Source organism: Ahaetulla prasina, chromosome 7 (assembly GCF_028640845.1).
Source record: "Ahaetulla prasina isolate Xishuangbanna chromosome 7, ASM2864084v1, whole genome shotgun sequence".
NCBI lineage: Eukaryota > Metazoa > Chordata > Lepidosauria > Squamata > Colubridae > Ahaetulla > Ahaetulla prasina.
Genome location: NC_080545.1, coordinates 68,884,051 through 68,905,432, shown reverse-complemented (window position 1 = coordinate 68,905,432; position 21,382 = coordinate 68,884,051). Strand labels below are relative to the sequence as shown.

Genomic DNA, 21,382 nt, shown 5'->3' with positions numbered 1-21,382 from the left:
CCTGCCAAGTACTCAATTTAAATTGGGGAGGGAGAGATCTTGGACTATAATAAAACCCTCTCATTATAAAAGTATTTTCCATTGGCCTCAATGCATAATGAAAAAAAAAGAACTATGCCACATTGCCACATCCCCCACAAACAACTGCCTTGATAATCCTTCCAGCCATCATTCACTGCTGCTTTTCTATTGGTTGGTAGCATCTGTAATTCCTCAGCTGCAGAGTATTTAAAAGCAAGGGAGTGGCATCATAGTTCCCTTCATCTCTGTGTAGGATCTTCTCCGTGAGCTGCAGGAACAAGGAACAGAGCCATGGCTGTGAGTTTATGGGACATTGATGTATGATGCTTAAGGATGCTAGCTATTGCTGAAGCCAGGCATTCACATTAGATTAGAGTATCTTGCCTTCTTGCTATTGCAAACAGAGGTGAGATACTCTAATCTACCCTGATCTTCCTGGAGAGGGGACCTTGATTTTGAGCTGGCCGATTAATTTTTCCTAAAAGTTATCACTGTAGTAATACCAGAGTGAAAGGTGAAATTGGCTACTACAAATGTTAAATAGAATGGGTGGTCTCTTAACAGGCTTCTACCTAGCACTGGGTTTCTGAAGTATTGAATAGCTATGAGATTATTGTCATTTTCTCATTTGTTTGGGAAACGTATGTGGAAGTATATCTGGGGAAGAGAAGTTTGGCTTACATTTGCTTCAGCTTAACAATTTTTTTGTCCCTATTCTCACCCTATCCGCTTTCGTCCAATTTTGCAGTAGCTGCAGAAAACTGCTAGAAAAACTGCTGATGGAAGCCCAGTTTGGCAGACTCTGTAATCTCATTATTATAATATAAGTCTTGCATGATTTTAAATCCACAGTTTTGAAGGAATTGGAAACATCTGTTGGGGAGGAATAAATAACAGGAATGTTCAAAGTCTTGGGGCAACTTGGTGTGGCTCAGGCTGGCATAGACTTGCAGGTTGCCCTATTAGGCCTTTCCTCACCTTATCTATCATTTTCTCTCTTTTGTGGGGAACTTAACTTTTACAACAGAAAAAAAATTAAATGAATCTTTTCTCATTTTTTTTTTAGCTTAATGGCAGGAAGGAATATTGCTTGCTTGAGTTCTGTTTTCGCTGCTTTATTAAAAAAACAAACTGTAGGCATCAGAAAAACTAGGATTTCTTTTGCCTCTTTATAAAACATACTTTGCCAGTTTTAATCTCTTAAACATACCACAAAGGCTTTGTAACCATTTCTCTGAGAAGATGGGGATTGAAAATGAAGAAAATCACATCAGGCATTCAAGAGCAATATGATAGGAGTTGAACTTAGCCTTCTTCCCATAAAGGAAAGGACTGGAAACTTTCATGTTGCCATCTTTTACTTCTGAGATTTTCCACAAGCTTCCAGTTATGAATTAGTGTGGAGAAGTTAACTATCAGATGGTGATGTCAGAACACCTCTTCCCCTCTCCCATATCCCTGGCATAGACAGTCAAATGGGCAGGAGCTGCCCCTCCCTTGCAGAAGATGGCTATATGGGTTTGAGGCATTTCTCTGCTACTCTCACCCAGCCTTTCCAATAGTGAAACTCAGCATGCAGCAAGAGAAAGGGCGGCTGGCATCATCATGACTCAGCCCAGTTCTTGTCTCTCTCCTCTTAGGTCTGTTAGGTTTTGCAGGATAGAAAAAAACAGGATGAGGCTGCAGTAGTCACGGTCTGGGGGGCAAAAGAATGCCAGCTCAAAGAGAGCAGGATAAAAATGCCAGATGAGGTTCTTTCTGTTGTTTCATGGTTGCCTTAATGCAGCAGTCTAGAACCACACAGTGACAAATGCTGGAGCATTTGGTCACCAAGTTATGGCCACTCTTATGTTTAACATAAAGGGAAGGAGGAGGATTTTTGTTTTGCCTGTCAATAGCAACAAATAATCTAACTGCATGATTATCATTTCATTCTCAGCAGAACTGCCTACTTAAAAGATAACATCTTAATGTGCTAATACGGAATAATTTCCTGGGGTTTTCTGTAAACACAATGCACATTATAAGTCTGCCATCTAATAATATAAAATGTTGTGAGAAATAACCAAGTATGCTATCCCTTCTGATTTATGCAGAAATATCATTCCTATTTTTTTTCTGGCCAAACATTATTTGGATTAGCAGAGAAGTATCAAATATAAATTTGTGTTTGGATAGTGGACCACTTTGCTATGTGACAGTATCCTAACCTGGGAACAAAACAGATATCCAGATGCATTATGGAGGCAATTCATGAACATACTTTATTTCTGCTAATCCAATTAATTTTGGACCAGTTTTATTTGCTTAGACACCTTTTCTCAACCCAGTTAACCTCTAGAGATATTACAGGTTTGATTCCATTGTTGTTGGCTGAGGTGATATATTGCAATCATTTCTAGAATGATTCTTTGAACTGGGTAAAATCTACTTGGATTTTTTTAAAATTTGTACATTTGATTTTTTTTTTAAATAATCCAAACAAAAGAACATGGTAGCGAGAGACGACTTCCGGTATCCAGTGGCAACGGACGTCTGGAAGGTTTCTCCTGCCTCCAGCGCCCGAATCCGGCCGCCGCCGAGGCCCTCAGGGGCCAGGTGTTCCGAAAAGGACACCTGCCGTACGGACGGCTCGCCAGGGGTCTCCCAGCCGACATACAGGACTGTGGGGACCGATGCTGGCGCGTCCTAGGCTTGGCGGGGTTCGGAGGCCACAGGCGCGGCCATTATTTTGGTCGTCGCCTGGGCGCTGTGCCCGTGACACGGGGCATTGGATTTATAACTGCAGCAGCCTGGTGGTGAACAGGGCACGGAGAAGAATTGAGGAGGAGAAGGGAAGGAATATTGCTTGCTTGAGTTCTGTTTTCGCTGCTTTATTAAAAAAACAAACTGTAGGCATCAGAAAAACTAGGATTTCTTTTGCCTCTTTATAAAACATACTTTGCCAGTTTTAATCTCTTAAACATACCACAAAGGCTTTGTAACCATTTCTCTGAGAAGATGGGGATTGAAAATGGTTTTCCTGAAGAAAATCACATCAGGCATTCAAGAGCAATATGATAGGAGTTGAACTTAGCCTTCTTCCCATAAAGGAAAGGACTGGAAACTTTCATGTTGCCATCTTTTACTTCTGAGATTTTCCACAAGCTTCCAGTTATGAATTAGTGTGGAGAAGTTAACTATCAGATGGTGATGTCAGAACACCTCTTCCCCTCTCCCATATCCCTGGCATAGACAGTCAAATGGGCAGGAGCTGCCCCTCCCTTGCAGAAGATGGCTATATGGGTTTGAAGCATTTCTCTGCTACTCTCACCCAGCCTTTCCAATAGTGAAACTCAGCATGCAGCAAGAGAAAGGGCGGCTGGCATCATCATGACTCAGCCCAGTTCTTGTCTCTCTCCTCTTAGGTCTGTTAGGTTTTGCAGGATAGAAAAAAACAGGATGAGGCTGCAGTAGTCACGGTCTGGGGGGCAAAAGAATGCCAGCTCAAAGAGAGTAGGATAAAAATGCCAGATGAGGTTCTTTCTGTTGTTTCATGGTTGCCTTAATGCAGCAGTCTAGAACCACACAGTGACAAATGCTGGAGCATTTGGTCACCAAGTTATGGCCACTCTTATGTTTAACATAAAGGGAAGGAGGAGGATTTTTGTTTTGCCTGTCAATAGCAACAAATAATCTAACTGCATGATTATCATTTCATTCTCAGCAGAACTGCCTACTTAAAAGATAACATCTTAATGTGCTAATACGGAATAATTTCCTGGGGTTTTTTAAAATTTGTACATTTGATTTTTTTTTTTTAAATAATCCAAACACAAGAACATGGTAGCAACTTCAATGCAGGCTAAAAAAAATGAATTACTCCATATTTAAGAGGACTTTAGTTTAGGAAAGGATAGAATCTTTCTTGCCAATCCCTTCCTGTGATAAAATAATTAGACTTTAAAAGGTTTTGAATTAATTTGAATATTTATCGGTTTTGAAGTTAAAGGACCCCAAATACTACATGATCATATTTCCCTGCCACCTGGTACAATATACGTTTTATCAATGCAGCATGTTGTTGGCTGAGGTGATATATTGCAATCATTTCTAGAATGATTCTTTGAACTGGGAAAAATCTACTTGGATTTTTTTAAAATTTGTACATTTGATTTTTTTTTTTTAAATAATCCAAACAAAAGAACATGGTAGCAACTTCAATGCAGGCTAAAAAAAATGAATTACTCCATATTTAAGAGGACTTTAGTTTAGGAAAGGATAGAATCTTTCTTGCCAATCCCTTCCTGTGATAAAATAATTAGACTTTAAAAGGTTTTGAATTAATTTGAATATTTATCGGTTTTGAAGTTAAAGGACCCCAAATACTACATGATCATATTTCCTGCCACCTGGTACAATATACGTTTTATCAATGCAGCATGTTGTTGGCTGAGGTGATATATTGCAATCATTTCTAGAATGATTCTTTGAACTGGGTAAAATCTACTTGGATTTTTTAAAATTTGTACATTTGATTTTTTTTTAAATAATCCAAACAAAAGAACATGGTAGCAACTTCAATGCAGGCTAAGAAAAATGAATTACTCCATATTTAAGAGGACTTTAGTTTAGGAAAGGATAGAATCTTTCTTGCCAATCCCTTGCTGTGATAAAATAATTAGACTTTAAAAGGTTTTGAATTAATTTGAATATTTATCGGTTTTGAAGTTAAAGGACCCCAAATACTACATGATCATATTTCCCTGCCACCTGGTACAATATACGTTTTATCAATGCAGCATGTTGTTGGCTGAGGTGATATATTGCAATCATTTCTAGAATGATTCTTTGAACTGGGTAAAATCTACTTGGATTTTTTTAAAATTTGTACATTTGATTTTTTTTTTTTAAATAATCCAAACAAAAGAACATGGTAGCAACTTCAATGCAGGCTAAAAAAAATGAATTACTCCATATTTAAGAGGACTTTAGTTTAGGAAAGGATAGAATCTTTCTTGCCAATCCCTTCCTGTGATAAAATAATTAGACTTTAAAAGGTTTTGAATTAATTTGAATATTTATCGGTTTTGAAGTTAAAGGACCCCAAATACTACATGATCATATTTCCTGCCACCTGGTACAATATACGTTTTATCAATGCAGCATGTTGTTGGCTGAGGTGATATATTGCAATCATTTCTAGAATGATTCTTTGAACTGGGTAAAATCTACTTGGATTTTTTAAAATTTGTACATTTGATTTTTTTTTAAATAATCCAAACAAAAGAACATGGTAGCAACTTCAATGCAGGCTAAAAAAAATGAATTACTCCATATTTAAGAGGACTTTAGTTTAGGAAAGGATAGAATCTTTCTTGCCAATCCCTTCCTGTGATAAAATAATTAGACTTTAAAAGGTTTTGAATTAATTTGAATATTTATCGGTTTTGAAGTTAAAGGACCCCAAATACTACATGATCATATTTCCTGCCACCTGGTACAATATACGTTTTATCAATGCAGCATGTTGTTGGCTGAGGTGATATATTGCAATCATTTCTAGAATGATTCTTTGAACTGGGTAAAATCTACTTGGATTTTTTTAAAATTTGTACATTTGATTTTTTTTTTTTAAATAATCCAAACAAAAGAACATGGTAGCAACTTCAATGCAGGCTAAAAAAAAATGAATTCCTCCATATTTAAGAGGACTTTAGTTTAGGAAAGGATAGAATCTTTCTTGCCAATCCCTTCCTGTGATAAAATAATTAGACTTTAAAAGGTTTTGAATTAATTTGAATATTTATCGGTTTTGAAGTTAAAGGACCCCAAATACTACATGATCATATTTCCCTGCCACCTGGTACAATATACGTTTTATCAATGCAGCATGTTGTTGGCTGAGGTGATATATTGCAATCATTTCTAGAATGATTCTTTGAACTGGGTAAAATCTACTTGGATTTTTTTAAAATTTGTACATTTGATTTTTTTTTTTTAAATAATCCAAACAAAAGAACATGGTAGCAACTTCAATGCAGGCTAAAAAAAAATGAATTCCTCCATATTTAAGAGGACTTTAGTTTAGGAAAGGATAGAATCTTTCTTGCCAATCCCTTCCTGTGATAAAATAATTAGACTTTAAAAGGTTTTGAATTAATTTGAATATTTATCGGTTTTGAAGTTAAAGGACCCCAAATACTACATGATCATATTTCCCTGCCACCTGGTACAATATACGTTTTATCAATGCAGCATGTTGTTGGCTTCAAATAACCCAACAGCAGTTGTTCATAATAGATATAGATCCCAATTTACAGGGGTTTTTTTCCCCTGCAAGGGGTGGGGGGGGCTACAGGAGGAATTCACTAAATGCTTTTGGAATTCCTTTTCTAGGGAATTGTTTGTACTAAACTGAACGTTAAACCTGGCCAGAAGATAACAGTGAAAGGTGATATTCTACCAGGATGTAAGAGGTAAGTTGGCATCACTAATAAAATAATTTGGAACGTACTGAGAATCATGTATAGTGGAATCTTGTATTGGTTCATAGAAGCTTTCCCCACTAGGTGATGACCAGATGTACACAGTAAGAGTTGATATCTAACACATCTGGAAGATGCCAGATTGTTAAAATTAATCATAATGGTTTCCCCCAAAATGCATGGGAACTATTGTTAAGTAACATAAAGAAATTTCTTTTTACCTGTCCAATTGACAATTCGATCAGGAGGCCAGACCAGAAAATCAACTCCACATTAAATTAGAACTGTACTTTATTGAAATAGGATATAATACCAGAATATTGAGCACCTGGTGTGATTTACTTCCTTCCTTCCTTCTTGTATCCCAGTGAATCAGGGATGAGATTGCCTGAGTTACTTCCGGATACTACCTTGCTTTCTGAGACTTAAAATAGTTTTTCAGCCCTCTTTGTTTATATAATGATTCTTGCATATTTCTATCAAGATCTTGACTCTCTACACTGATATATTCTCCAGTGAAATACAGTACAATATAGTCTGGGCCTATGCAAGTAGGACAGTGGTTCTTAACCTTTAATAATAATAATAATAATAATAATAATAATAATAATAATAATAATAATAATAATAATAATAATAATAATAATAATAATAATAATAATAATAATAATAATAATAATTTTTATACCGCCCTTCTCCCGAAGGACTCAGGGCGGTGAACAGGCAGATAAAATAATACAATATATTACAATAAAAACACTCTAAAAAACTTATTCAATATGGCCTAAAATTTAAAATACAATACAAAATATAAAATAAACCCCAATAAAATCCATATTTAAAAACCCTATTTTAAGCCAGTCCTGCTCGGAAGAATAGATACGTCTTCAGCTCGCGGCGAAAGGTCTGGAGGTCAGGAAGTTGTCAAAGTCCTGGGGGAAGCTCATTCCAGAGGGTAGGTGCCCCCACAGAGAAGGCTCTCCCCCTGGGGGTCGCCAGCCTACACTGTTTGGCTGACGGCACCCTGAGAAGACCCTCTCTATGGGAGCGTACCGGCCGGTGGGAGGCATGTGGTAACAGAAGGCGGTCCCGAAGATAGTGCTGCGACCCCTTTAATACAATTCCCCACGATGTGGCAACTCCAACCGTAAAATTATTTTCGTTCATATTGATTTCATCGTGGTGATAGGCAGCGATCTCAGCACGCCTCAGCAGCCACAGAAGGGGGGAAAAAGCGGCAAACTGTTTTTTTGGATTTATCGCGCCTGAAGCCGTATTGGCTAGCGATCTGAACTGCTTGCGATTGCCTTGAGGACGGAGGCATTAAAACGGAGACTCCTCCCCTATTAAGTTTATCGCGCCTGAAGCCAGTTTAGGCTAGCGATTGGAAGTGATTGCAGCTGGCTTGAGAGGGAGACACCAGAGCAAAGATTTCTCTCTTTTTTAATTCATCGCACCTGAAGCCGAATTCGGCTAGCGATTTGAAGAGCCTGCAGCTGGCTTGTGGAGTCAACCATTGGAGCGCGATTCTTCAACTCACAAGTATACTTCCCATATTTCCGATGGTCTTAGGCGACCCCTAGCAAATCGTCATTCGACCCCCAATGGGGTCGCGACCCACAGGTTGAGAACCGCTGAAGTAGGAGATAGAACTTTGTAGTTCTCACTAACGAAACGTAAGAATCCTGTTGCTTCTTCCCTCCTCTTACTCTAAAAGATCCCAAAGTTGTTGTTTTTTTCCAAAAGGCAAAACATCTTTTGGGGGAAAACATCGATGGGACAACCATATCCTGGATGATTGAGAATCTCCATGGACAATTTGCTAGAAAAGGGTTAATGCCACTGTAACATTTTCCAGTGACTCATATCTGAACACATCCCCCCTGCTCTCTGCTACTCCTGCCAAGAAACTAAATAAAACCAGCTGTTGGGCAGCGGCTTCCTTCTCTCTCCTTTTGGAACATGTCTCTATTCACTGTACACAGTGACCTGCATTTGGTGGTCTTCTAGAAAGAATGAGCATGAGGATTTGAAAACTGTACATAAGTTCTTCTGACTGTGGTTTCCAATTTGAGTCTCCATTTTTAGAGACACACGTTTTTCCACTTGTTGACTCACACTGTGGCGTTCCTCAACCAAGTGTCCTCCAAATGTGTTGGATCACAGCTCAACAGCTCAAGCCAGCAAGTTCAAATGTCATTCAGGCTAGGAATTGTGGGAGATGCCTAAAGACTTTTCTCATAAAGTTTAGAAAAATGATTTTTTTCAAAGCCTGGCATTTGACTCTTGGTGATTTTTTTTTTTTTGCAGAAATGGATATTTGTCTACTACATATGACTCATTTTTTCCCCTCTTCTATTAAATCATGTCTGATTCTCAGAGACTGTCTGAACCAGTCTCTGCAGTTTTCTTGACAAGGTTTTTTAGAAGTGGTTTGCTATTGCTTCCTTCCTAGGGCTGAGAAAAAATGACTAACACAAGGATACTTAGCTGGCTTTGTGCCCAAGATGGAATTAGAACTCACAACCTTCCAGTTGCTAGCCTGATGCTTTAGCCACATCAGCAACAGCTCTCACCTGTGATTCTAAACAGTTTTAAAACTGTATGCGTGCTCTTCCAGTTCTCATCAATATCAGGAAAGGAACTGGAGACTTTTTTCTTAGAAAAAGCTGCACAATCAGCACCATTTAGTGCTTTAATCAGTCCTTAATATTTGGCTTGGCATGAAAGCAAAAGTGATTGATGGATCTATAGAGGAGGAACAGGTCTGGGCAAGAAAATATTTTAGAAATCACTCCAAATGGATAAACAGTGAAGCATTCCCCCTTAAAATATATTGAAGTACCAATTATAGCAGTAAAATCTACATTGAAGGTTATTTAAGAAACAAAGGAATTCACATGGCACAAAGATACAATTTGAAAGAGAAAAGTTGCAGGATATTATGAAAATGATGCTATTCTGTCTACACAATGGATTTACCCAAGCGGGTGACTTTCACATGTTCTGCTTTTAAGCACCCATCACTCCTAGTTAAAGGGAATTGTAACACTTTCTAACACGCACCAATGATGTTGGTTGGGAGTGTATTAGGCATCTGTACAAAGTTTTGAGGGAGTCTATTTTGTCATTGAGACAGATATTCTGAGGATCAACATGCCCCAACTCTTCCCTTACTGGTAATAAAATCATCCCCATTATTTGGCTTAGACATCTCCCACTTGCACCCCAAAGGCAGGGAAGAGCCTTGGAAGAGACAGATGATACTAATACTAATGAAAGCCAAGAGAACTGAGCTTCTTGAGCAAGAACATTGTTGTGTGACTGCTTCAGCTTGCCTTAGGGGAAGGTGAGGCAGCTGCCAGGCTGTAAATTGGGATGGGAGAAGCTTGGAATTGGCAGTGGATGCCTTTTCCCCATTACCATGTTGCAGAGCTGCCACCCCACCCTGAAGTTGGTGCAAAATTACCAGCATGAAATTTTCCATTCCCATTGATGATCCCCATCCTGCCTCGTGCATGATTATTCTTCTCTTCATTCATTGCTCTTTATCAGAGTAGAAAAGTGGGAAGTGGGAAACATTTGTATGAGTGAGAGAGAACACCTGAACTTGCTCCAGATGACAATGTGAAAGGGGGAAGCTACCACAATAATTCTCAGTGGCTGCATTTGTGGAGCGTACTGCAAACCAGCCAAGCACACTTCAGCCTATTTCATTGTGTCTTGTTGAGCCAAAACAATTAGGTTAATAAAGTATGAATAAATAAGGGTGCCGGGCAAATACTTCATGTACATATTGCCACTATTTTTCACATCACATTAAAATGCTGCTTGCTAATCTAAACTGATAAATTCATAAAGCTTAAATGCAGGACACTGTATTAAATACTGCTGGGAGTAATTTGTTTTATGCTCTAGTAAATTGCCCTGGAAATATTTTGGTTTCAGTAATTTCGGAATTAATTTTGGATATAAATGCCACAAATCAATCTATTGCTGTTGTTCTTCCTGCACAAGGATCTTACCATATTTTTTCTCCACCCTTCACAGTTTTACTTTAAATCTTGGCAAAGATGTAGATAATCTTCTAATACACTTGAATGCACGTTTCGATGCTCATGGAGACGCAAGAACCATCGTGTGCAATTCCAAGAACAAAGGGCAATGGGGGAAAGAACTCCGGGAGACCAACTTTCCTTTCCAGGAGGGTGGAAGTACTGAGGTGAGAATTGAAAGGACACAAGAAGAGACAAAATGTGTGTGTGCATGCTTGGCAATTAAGGAGCAGCTTTCCTCAACATTTATTCTGCACATGTTTGATAAAAATGGCCATTCTCCCAGCCAGTAGTTTATCAGCATTCTATTCCAATACACCTAGAGAATAATTTAGACATTATTCATCTAGTAGTCCTTTGTTATTGTTAGTCGCGAAGTCATGTCCGACTCATTGCGACCCCATGGACAATGTTCCTCCAGGCCTTCCTGTCCTCTACCCTCCCCCAAAATCCATTTAAACTCACACCAACTGCTTCAGTGACTCCATCCAGCCACCTCATTCTCTGTCGTCCCCTTCTTCTTTTGCCCTCAATCTTTCCCAGCATTAGGCTCTTCTCCATTGAGTCCTTCCTTCTCATTAGGTGCCCAAAGTATTTGAGTTTCATCTTCAGGATCTGGCCTTCTAAAGAGCAGTCAGGGTTGATCTCCTCTGGGACTGACTGATTTGATTGTCTTGCAGTCCAAGGGACTCGCAAGAGTCTTCTCCAGCACCAGAGTTCAAAGGCCTCAATTCTTTGGTCCAACTTTCACACTCCTCTACTAGTCCCTTTAATTACTCCTCTGAAAGTTTCAACTGATGCTCTTGAAGGTTTTGTGATGGGTAGCTCTTGTTCAACTTGTCATTGGAGAGTTCCTAGCTCTTTCTAGTGACAATATTTTTTTTAAGAATGATGGAAAGTCTTTCACATATGAATATCTCAAATTATGTAAGTCTGTTGTAGATAACAAAAAGGAAATTAAGAACATGTGCCCTTTCCAGCATTCTTGATCACTAGCTATATTGGGTGAGATTAATGGGAACTGGATTCTGTAACATTTGGAAGACTATATATTCTCCAACCTTGTACATTTATCCACCACATAATTAAAGGCTCAAAAGCTTTATGAAATTACCAATGTCAGATGTTCTTTGGCAAGGTGAAAGAATTGCCAACTTACGATTATTATTAGTCTAATTAAATGGATCCTGACTCTTCTGTTGAACTCTACTTTATATTTCACTCCATTGTGTGTGTGTGTGTGTGTTTTTACTTTTTAGCTGTCCTTCATACATGACAAAAAAGAAGTGACTATTACATTGCCTGGAAATTATCAGTTCAAGTTTCCCAATGAGACTGGTTTGGAAACCATTGAATTTATCTGCACAGAAGGGGAGCTGAATTTCAAAACCATCTCACTAGTTTAAACAACCTCCTGGCCTGTTTATCTTTTTTCTTTTTTTTTTTGCTTAATAAGGCAACAAAATAAATGCAACTGAATTCTGGTCTTCTGTTGATGTGTCTTTTCAATTCTTGCCTTTGCAGTTCAGGATTTCTCAAACCAAGCATCTCTATATACCTCGAGGGTGGCTGACTGGGCATATGGCTGCTTGGTTGAGGGATAAAAGCTGTATACATAAAAAATGTAAAAATAATCACGATTCACTTAACAACTGAAGTGATTTGCTTAGCTGTGGCAGAAAAGGTTGTAAAATCCAATGCAACTCACTTACCAGCCACCTTGTTTAGCAATGGAAATTCTGGTCCTAATTGTGATCAGAAGTCAAGGAATACCTGTATACCTGAACCAGTTTAGCATCCTGAGTAAAGGCACTGAGCAATGCCTGTGGATTGCCAATTTTATAAAAGACAAGCTTTAGGGTTAATCTGCTCTTCACTATGCTGCCTGTTATCCACCAGGGGTGCTGTGGGGGCTCAGCTTCAAAATGGGCTCAGCATGTGAAATGGGCTCAGCATGTGAAATTGATATATGCCACAAGGAACCACTTTCCTGATTATCCCATTTTATCTAATTTGCTTTGAATGTTACAAAGAAGGCAGTCTGCCATCTGGTGGTGAAGAAAGAGTCATGCAGACTACAACCTTCTAAGTGGCATGCAGACTTCCACTTGGCTGAAGATGGAAGTGGTAAAACCAAAACTCTATCAATGTCCAATTCCTTTTAACATTTTTGTTTGGATCTTGCCCTTCCCATTCATGGAAGCTGGCTGGCCCCTTTGTAGGCAAGTCCACCAGATTTACCTTCTGCTTCTAGGGATTATACTATTTAACTCTCAGGGACTTTTCGCAGGCAATCCCACAAAAAAAGCAGCATTAATTGGCATATTTGCATTTTGCTGTTTTGAAATGTATGACCATATCTTCCTGACAGGTAGCTGCCTGATTTGCTTTATATTATGCATGTCTAATTTTCTATGCCAAGGTTCAACACAGTTGCTCCCTTTACCTTGCTTTGATAGCTTCACAACCCCAGCAGTTTTGCTGTTGTTATCAGAACTCTCTAAGGCAGGGGTGCCAAATTCACGATTACGTTGTCATCATGTGACGTATTGTGACTTCCCCCCTTCATTAAAATGGGGGTGAGCATGGCCAGCGTGCGACGCATCCAGCCCGCAGGCCATGAGTTTGACACCCCTGCTCTAAGGAATCCATTCTGAAAAGTCCAGACTCTAATGTTTTTCTTTTAAACAATAGGGGCTCACCCTCTGTTTTTTACAGCCTCCCCAATCCCTTGAAAACTTATTTGCCTTCATTTGCTACAAGTAGGGATGGGCTGCTGGGGGTTCGCAGGGATATGGGAGACCTCTAGCTAAGATTCTGTGCAGTTCGAAGAACCCCCAAATCCCAAACCTGGGTGGCCCCGCCCACCCCACCCTGCACCTCCCAGGAGTCTGCACACGACCGGCTTTGGATGCAGGTAAGTGCAGGGTGTGCGTGGCCGCTCAGGGTGAGCGAAAAAGGGCCTACTGGAACTTCGGGAAGGCTAGAAACGGGCCCGTTTCCAGCCTTCAGGGCCTGCAAAGACCATTTTTGCTTTCCCGGAGGGTCAAGGAAAGCCTCCGGAGCCTGGGGAGGGCAAAAATGTCCCCCCTGCTGTGGTGCAAGAGGCCAACTAGGCCATGGCAACCATGGCCATGCTCACCCAGCAACCAGATAGAGAACCAGTGGTGGGTTGCCCCCGGTTCAGACCAGTTCGCAAGAACTGGTAGTAAAACCAGTGGGAGGCTCCACCCACTGACCTGGACGTCATCAGGAAGCTTCTGCGCAAAAGCCTGCGTGCACGCATGACTCCATTGCGAACCGGTAGTAAAGGTAAGTAGAACCCACCAATTGGTGGGTTTCAAAATTTTTTACTACCGTTCCGTGGGTGTGGCTTGGTGGGCGTGGCAGGGGAAGGATACTGTAAAATCTCCATTCCCTCCCCAATCCAGGGGAAGGTTACTGCAAAATCCCCATTTCCTCCCGATCAGCTGGACTTGGGAGGCAGAGAATAGATGGGGGTGGGGCCAATCACAATTTTTACTACCGATTCTCTGAACTAATCAAAATTTCCACTACCAGTTCTCCAGAACTGGTCAGAACCTGCTGAAACCCACCTCTGAACCCACCCCTGCAGAGAAACCCTTGCTAAAAAATTTTGAAGCCCACCCCTGGCTATAAGGATATGTTCTTTATAAGTTCAGGGTCAAGAAATCATCAATATCCACACAGATTCAAAGAACAAGGTTAAAAACGCAGCAAGAATTGTTCAGTTAGTCAGAAAAGATGCTATGAGAGCTTTTTCTGTCATCTAAACACAGAGATTCACTTAACTAACCATAGACAAGCTGCAAAATAGGCCCAAGGGCAGCATGTGTTATTATTTATCTTTCTCCATTTGCCCTAGTAATCAAAACTAATGCATAGCCAAGAGATGATGCAGTTTTCAACAGCAGTTACAACCCCACCATAGGATACGGAAGCTTTGCCCCATGGGGAGAGTAACAATCAGTTCAAAATGACTCCATCACTCTGAAATGAGTTTTACTTATCTCCCACCTTTCAAATATGCTGGGCTCCCATCAGTCACAATCAGGGTGGCCAATGTCTGGAAAGGCTGGTATTGTAATAAAAGGTATAAGCACCTTTTATGCAGAGGTGGGTTTGACCAGTTCTGAGAACCGGTAGCGGACATTTTAAGTAGTTCGGAGAACCGGTAGTAAAAATTCTGACTGGCCCCACCCCCATCTATTCTCTGCCTCCCAATTCCCAGCTGATCGGGAGGAAATGGGGATCTTACAATAATCTTCCCCTGGAGTGGGGAGGGAATGGAGATTTTACAGTATCCTTCCCCTGCCATGCCCACCAAGCCATGCCCACCAAGCCATGCCCACCAAGCCATGCCATACTCACCAAGCCATGCCCACAGAACCGGTAGTAAAAAAATTTGAAACCCACCACTGCTTTTATGTGCTGGGGTGGTCTACAACAGAGGGTCTTCCCACCTACAGTGCCCCTTTGCTCTCGTCTCAACACCTTCTAGGGAAGACTTGATAGACTCATTTATCCTCTCTGCTTGGGTGGTCAACGTTGCTCTGGCCAGGGTTTTCAATTGCTGTTATTTGTTGCTTTAAATATCTGTTGCAAGAAATGGCATGGTTTAAATGGAACATTTATGTTATGTTTTGTTTAAAAAGCAAAATAGGTTCACTAAGTCCACTAGAGATTTAACAGGCATTTTAAAACAGAAATCAGCCGAAAATTTATAATACTGAATTTGCTATTGAATTTTGGGTGGGGTTCAGACTGGTTTGTAGCTGGGAGATTAAGGGATGATTTGCATAACTGACTAATTCCAGCATGAAGCTGGCTGCCAATCACTTTTTGAGGTCATGAGCACCAGAGGTGGGATTTACATAATTTACCTACGGTTCACCCAGCACTGAAAATGTGAGTGCGTGCGGCTTGCACATATGCGCGCGGCTTTAAAACGTCGAGGCAGATAGGCAGGTCCACCCTACTCGCACATATGCAGGCGGCTTTAAAGCGCCGAGGCAGATAGGCAGGTCCACCCCACTCGCAAGTTGCTACTACCAGTTCACCTGAACCAGTCCAAACTGGCTGAATGCCACCTTTGATGAGCACACAAGATCATCCTCTACCAGATTCTAGTCCACAAGGAAGACAACTTCCCTTTTCTTTTTTTTACTACACATTGAAAGTGCTGTTTTTGTTCATTTAGCTATTCAACCCATCTGCTATGCTTCATTTCTCTGTAGGCAAATCCCTTCCCTCCAGGTGATCCCAGTGCATTGCCTTCCATGGTTATTTTACCAATAGAAAAAGATGGACTTCTTTTTTCTGTAAAGTCAGAAGAAGTAGAACAATGGAATATGGACCGTTCCCCCTCCCCCCAATAAAATTACTAAGATTTGTGCTGCTCTTCCCTTTAGGTCCAGGTGACATTTAAAAAATAGTAAATCTATGGTGTGTTCTTTTTCCTTTTTACTCTCCTGGAGTGCTAAAGAAGCAGAGGGATACACTAATTAGAGGCTGTGGTAAATACATTTAGGACAGTATATCAGATTATGCAATTCTGTTCTCCTTTGTATTTGGTCTGTTCCATTTGCCTTTCCATTTTTCAATTTCAAAGTAGCTTCCAAAGTTACGGCAAGCTGTTGTAGAGTTGTAGAATAATATTGCAGACAGAGTTTTCCAGCAATTGCAGAAGTAGGATGAGCTAAGATCATGGTATTCGATGTGATTAAAAATATTAACCAATGCACAATTCATGAATGCACAAATGACTTAACTGTCATGGGTGAAACTTTGGCAGGCTATAAATCAGCCTTTGTCTTTGGGTAGGGCGTGTCTTTTTCACTCAAAGAGAAAATGTCTCATGTGGCTGTAACATACCACATAGTGGCAACATTTAAGAAGGAGATGAGAAGCCAGATTGCCTTCTCTGTTAACTAGAGACTTAACTGGAATATCCATACCTTAAACTTCTTCTATAATTCCGTCATCATTGGTCAAGTGATAGCTTTCTACTGCATGTGCAAATAATCTGTTAATATACCCATTCTTAATCCTAATACAGAACAGAGTAAATGCGCCTGTTTTCTCTGATAGTTTATATTGCCTTATTGGATTGTACCAGATCATAAAACCAAGAGAAGCAAAAGACAGGCTTAAAGCTCAACGTGTGCGAATGAAACAGCTTACCAGATGATTGTATTGATGCCATAGTAATGGACTACATCCCAAATGGTCTTCTCTACATATTTTTGGACGCTTTTTTCAACTCAATGTCTTTTGGATGTGCTAGATTATAATTCTTAGCATTTCTGCGTATCATAGATATAGATAAATTGAGAACGTATGTAGACAACAATTTGTCATTTATTTCAATACATGCCTTGTTAAAGTTGTCATTTTTATCATCTTGGTTTTGATAAGAAGTTTATTACATATCTACCATGGATGAAAAATCTGAGAACTGAGGGGATAATAGAATTTCTTTCTAGGACATTACAGCCATCCAGGCCTTATATCAGGCTGACATAATTAATGGGAGGAATAGAGCCAATTGTGTGGTGCTGTTGATATATGCAATAATGCATGGATGCAAACTACACCATTGGAAGATCTGAAAGACCAGGTTAGGGTCAGTTCATCATGGAGAAAACCTATCTATGTTGTCACTAAGAGTCAGCAACAACTTAATGGGACATAATCAACATGCATATATCAAGTACAGGCAACTTAAAAACAATAGGCTAGAGCCAATAATAAACTTGATTGCAGTATATCAATATGGCTTAACTAAAATTAATATTAATGTAATGACTCTAAGGATATTTCCACACTACTATTCTTCCACTCCCTGATTTTGCAAAACATCTGTCATCCTCTACAAACCAGCCAATTTCAAAATGCCGAAAATGAGAAGCAAAGATCACTGACCCACCCCGCGCTGCCAGAAGTTCTCCACTAACAAAAATCCCCTCACCCCCATTCCACCTTAAGAAGAAATAAATTGCCTCATACATATCTATATTCTTGTTATCTGCTCGTCTGGTGGTTTGTAATATAAAAACCAGATGAAGCCCAAATTCTGGGCACGGTGAGGCCAGGAGTTCTGACAAAGGAGAAATAATCATCCACAGGGTCAAATGAGCCAAGGTGTTTTCAAAGAAAAAAGTCATTTCAAATGCACCACAGCTGAGCCAGAAATAAATTAATTCAGCTTCTAAACAAGGCAATATAATGAGCTCAGAGGTCCAGAGATATTCTTAAATTAATGCAGAGCTCTCACTTAGAAATAGCATCCATGCCAGGAATACAATATTACTGCAGAAAGCTAAGGAGCAGCTATTTATTTATTCTTAAACGCCTTTGAGATCAGGTGATTTTAACTGAACGTTTGACTTTCAACATCCAACTTTTTGTCTTCTCAAGAAAAGAATATAAGCATTACCATGGAGGAGACATTGCGCCTTTTCCCATCATGCATTTAAAATGCTACCCACCCTGGAATCAGAAGACAACGTACTGCTGTCAGCACTTTGAGGTAAATAGACAGGAAAGAGGCCAGTAGAGTTTTCAGAAATGCTTTTTTTTAATTGTTCTAGGACAGGGGTCTGCAAACTTGGCTCTTTTAAGACTTGTGGACTTCAATTCCCAGAGTTCCTCAGCCAGCTGGCTGAGGAACTCTGGGAGTTGAAGTCCACAAGTCTTAAAAGAGCCAAGTTTGCAGACCCCTGTTCTAGGATATAATAGCAGTATCTTGAAACTACACCTGTCTATTATTGTTTACTGTATCTTATGCCAAACAAAATCAAGGCAGGGTTATTTTGAGTTTCTTTCTCAAGAGTGAGTATTCTTTTCTAAGCCTTCTCCTCCCAATGGTTCAGCTACCCTTTTCTCAATGTGCAGGTGCAGGTATAGAGTTTTGAAAAAGCATCCAATTTGCAGATAAAGCCACCCTTAAAAATCATAAAACCTCCCCAAGTTCAGCAGGATAATTTTTCATAAGTGTGGCATCTTGAGCCTGCCCAGGAAGTGATCTGCAATTTCTGCCAGGTGGCAGGAAAGCCTGATTTGAAAAAAAGGTAGATTCTCTGTGTCCCTGAAAGAAAATGATCCTGGAAGGAGATGCCCAGAGACCAGAAGGGAAGATTGTGTCCACATCAGCCTAAAATGATCAATAGGTGCCAGGACGATTCATCCCCTTTGGCTACCTGACTGAATCATTGACAGCAAAACATATTATATTTTGCACATCTTTATCTAGCATCTGCAGCAAGATGCCTTCTGTTACCCATTTATCATGGATATATCCTTTAATACTGATTACCTTTCCCAATTGGTTCTGAAGAATAATCAAATCATAATTTGCTAGGCCTCAAAGTAATATCCCACTCTTTAGCACTATTTTTCCTTCTGAATAATACCTCTAAGCCTTCATAATCTCCACCAGCAATCCTAGAAAATAAAAATGTGAAGTGGCTGCAGCTATGCTTCATTTGGAAGTCTGCTTGACAGCTCAGAGTAAGGAAAATGTAGACTGAGAGGATCTTAAGGTTGAGAGACGTCAGCAGGAATATTCTCACTAGTTTGCATAAGATCCTATCATGTGCTACCAAAATTCTCAGTGTGCCCATGGAGCCCAAAAAGTTGAAGTTCTTGGATTAAGGGAGTAGGATGAACCTTCAGGAACAATGACATCTTTGACATTAATTATTAATGGATATCTTCTGTTTCTTCAATCTGGTCAACTCCCTGTGCTGCAGATACAAGTTCTGCTTGAGGTTTTGCATTTCTCTGGCTTCTGAAGAAGGCATACTGTCTGCCTTGTCTTTCTTCACACTGAGTTGACATGTACTCACGGTAATTTTTTGTTAGCAGAGTATAAAGGAATGGGTTGATGCAACTGTTGCTATAGGTCAAGCAGGTAACACCAAAGTTGAGGTAAGCCTGAGCAGTAGGGCCAATCTCCAAGTCCATTGACCAGTACAATTTGGCTAACTGCCAGGCCCAGAATGGTACAAAGCAAGCCCAATAAGCCACAATGATGCTGAAGATCCTGGTGAACAGCTTCTGTTTCAACATTCTGCCCATCACCTGTGGCTGCATAGTTTTTGTAGAAATCCAATAGCTCCATGCAAGATGTGAGTACAATATGGCTAGGACAAGGCCAGGTGTTAGGATGCTAGTGCCAAAGAGAACTGTGAGGTAAACTCGGAAGGCATCAGGTGTCCATGTGGGAAAGCAAATATGTTTATGGCTTCCACCTTCCCGCTGCTGGATCATGACCATCATTGGTATTGTAAGCAACAATGACAGAAGCCACACGGCAAGGCTGGCAACCTTATGATAACTGTTCCCAACAATCCTAACCTTTAGTGGTCTGGTCACTGCCCAATAACGCTCCAAGCTCATGGCTGTCAGCAGAAAGATGCTAGCGTGCATTGTGAGCAAGTCCAAGCTAAGCAAAAATCTGCATCCTGCATCTCCAAAGAACCAATCCTGGGCAAAATAGGTACAAACCACAAAGGGGATGGTGGAAAGGTAGAGTAAGTCTGCCAAGGCCAGGTTAATAACATACACACACAAACAGCTTGCTGAACGAATTGCCATGCTGCCAAACACCACCACCAGTGTATAGATATTTCCTGTCATCCCAATGAAGCACATCAGGAGGAGGATTGCTCCTAAAACTCCCGTGAGAGAATTCTGTTCCTCAAAGTCAATTTCTTCATCTGAGAAATTGCCCCAGAATGGTTCTTCAATGAGTTCCGCCATCACTGAATAGCCAAAATTCACTCCAATTCTACAGAAAACTATCATAGGCACATTCTGTGCCTCCCAAGTCTGGCAATTAAGATCAATAAGGAGGGCTGGGAAAGGATGGGGAAGAAACCAAAATAGGTTGGATATGAGAAAAGAAACCTATTCTTCATAAGAAATGATGGCAACTGTCTTCTTCATATGTCATGCTCAGCGATGCTTCTTACCATTCCTTAGAGAAAGGCGATGACTCAAAGAAGTACATCCGTTGCATTTTATGAATGAAAGAGCATGGTTTCTTCTGTTTTCAACTTCCAAAGATTGGGTCTCTGTGCATCTGTGAATCTTCAACTTCTTTCTATTCCAGTATTCATCTGCTAGCCCATTAATGCAAATCACTCCTCAGAGCAATCCAACAGATTTCTTCCTCATCTCTTCTGCTGCCCAACTGTCCCCTATTCAAAAATAGCATTCCCCTTTATGATGGAGGAATGTGTCTGACTCACTGCTTCACACTCAAATGCTAATATTCTCAGCAAGAACTACTGGACTGTTAGCTAATGAAGAATGACACTGTGTACTTAAACCATCCTGTCTTCCACCCATCTAACTCCCATGCTCTTTCTTCAGCTTTCTATCAGTTTCTCTATTGCTTTCTCTCACAAAAAGCTTCTCCCTTTTTGTGCATTGCTGTAATAGAGAAGGAAGGTCCTTAACTGGCTCAGAATAAAAATAGAAAATTAAGAGCCGTGTTAAGAAAGAAGAGAGCTAGGATGGAATAAGACAAACTAGTTAGTGGAATCAACACTAATTTCTATGGTATAACACAGGGGTCAGCAACCTGCGGCTCTGGAGCCACATGTGGCTCTTTCATCCCTCTGCTGCGGCTCCTTGTTGCCAATCAGCTCCACAATTGATAGGGCTTTTGGTTACGACAGGTAGAGGAAAAAGGACACCATGCTAGGAGGAGACTCTATGGTGGGGGAAACCAGACTTCTGGTCGGCATAGGAAAAAGGACGCCGCACTAGGAGGAGACTCTATGGTGGGGGGAACCAGACTTCTGGTCG

At 40.3% G+C, this 21,382-nt stretch overlaps 2 protein-coding genes across 2 annotated transcripts; one reads left to right on the top strand and one right to left on the bottom strand.

Annotated features, from left to right (window-relative positions):
• The first annotated feature begins 239 nt into the window (after window positions 1-239).
• Window positions 240-12,027, top strand: LGALS1 (galectin 1). Its single transcript, XM_058189914.1, has 4 exons — window positions 240-318; window positions 6,400-6,479; window positions 10,539-10,710; window positions 11,803-12,027. The coding sequence occupies exons 1-4, from the start codon at window positions 313-315 to the stop codon at window positions 11,947-11,949; spliced, it is 405 nt and encodes a 134-aa protein (XP_058045897.1). The 5' UTR covers window positions 240-312; the 3' UTR covers window positions 11,950-12,027.
• Window positions 12,028-18,272: 6,245 nt separating this feature from the next.
• Window positions 18,273-21,203, bottom strand: LOC131201745 (urotensin-2 receptor-like). The gene has a single exon (XM_058189911.1). It carries the CDS (start codon window positions 20,372-20,374, stop codon window positions 19,268-19,270), a length of 1,107 nt encoding a protein of 368 aa, XP_058045894.1. The 5' UTR covers window positions 20,375-21,203; the 3' UTR covers window positions 18,273-19,267.
• Window positions 21,204-21,382: the final 179 nt, after the last annotated feature.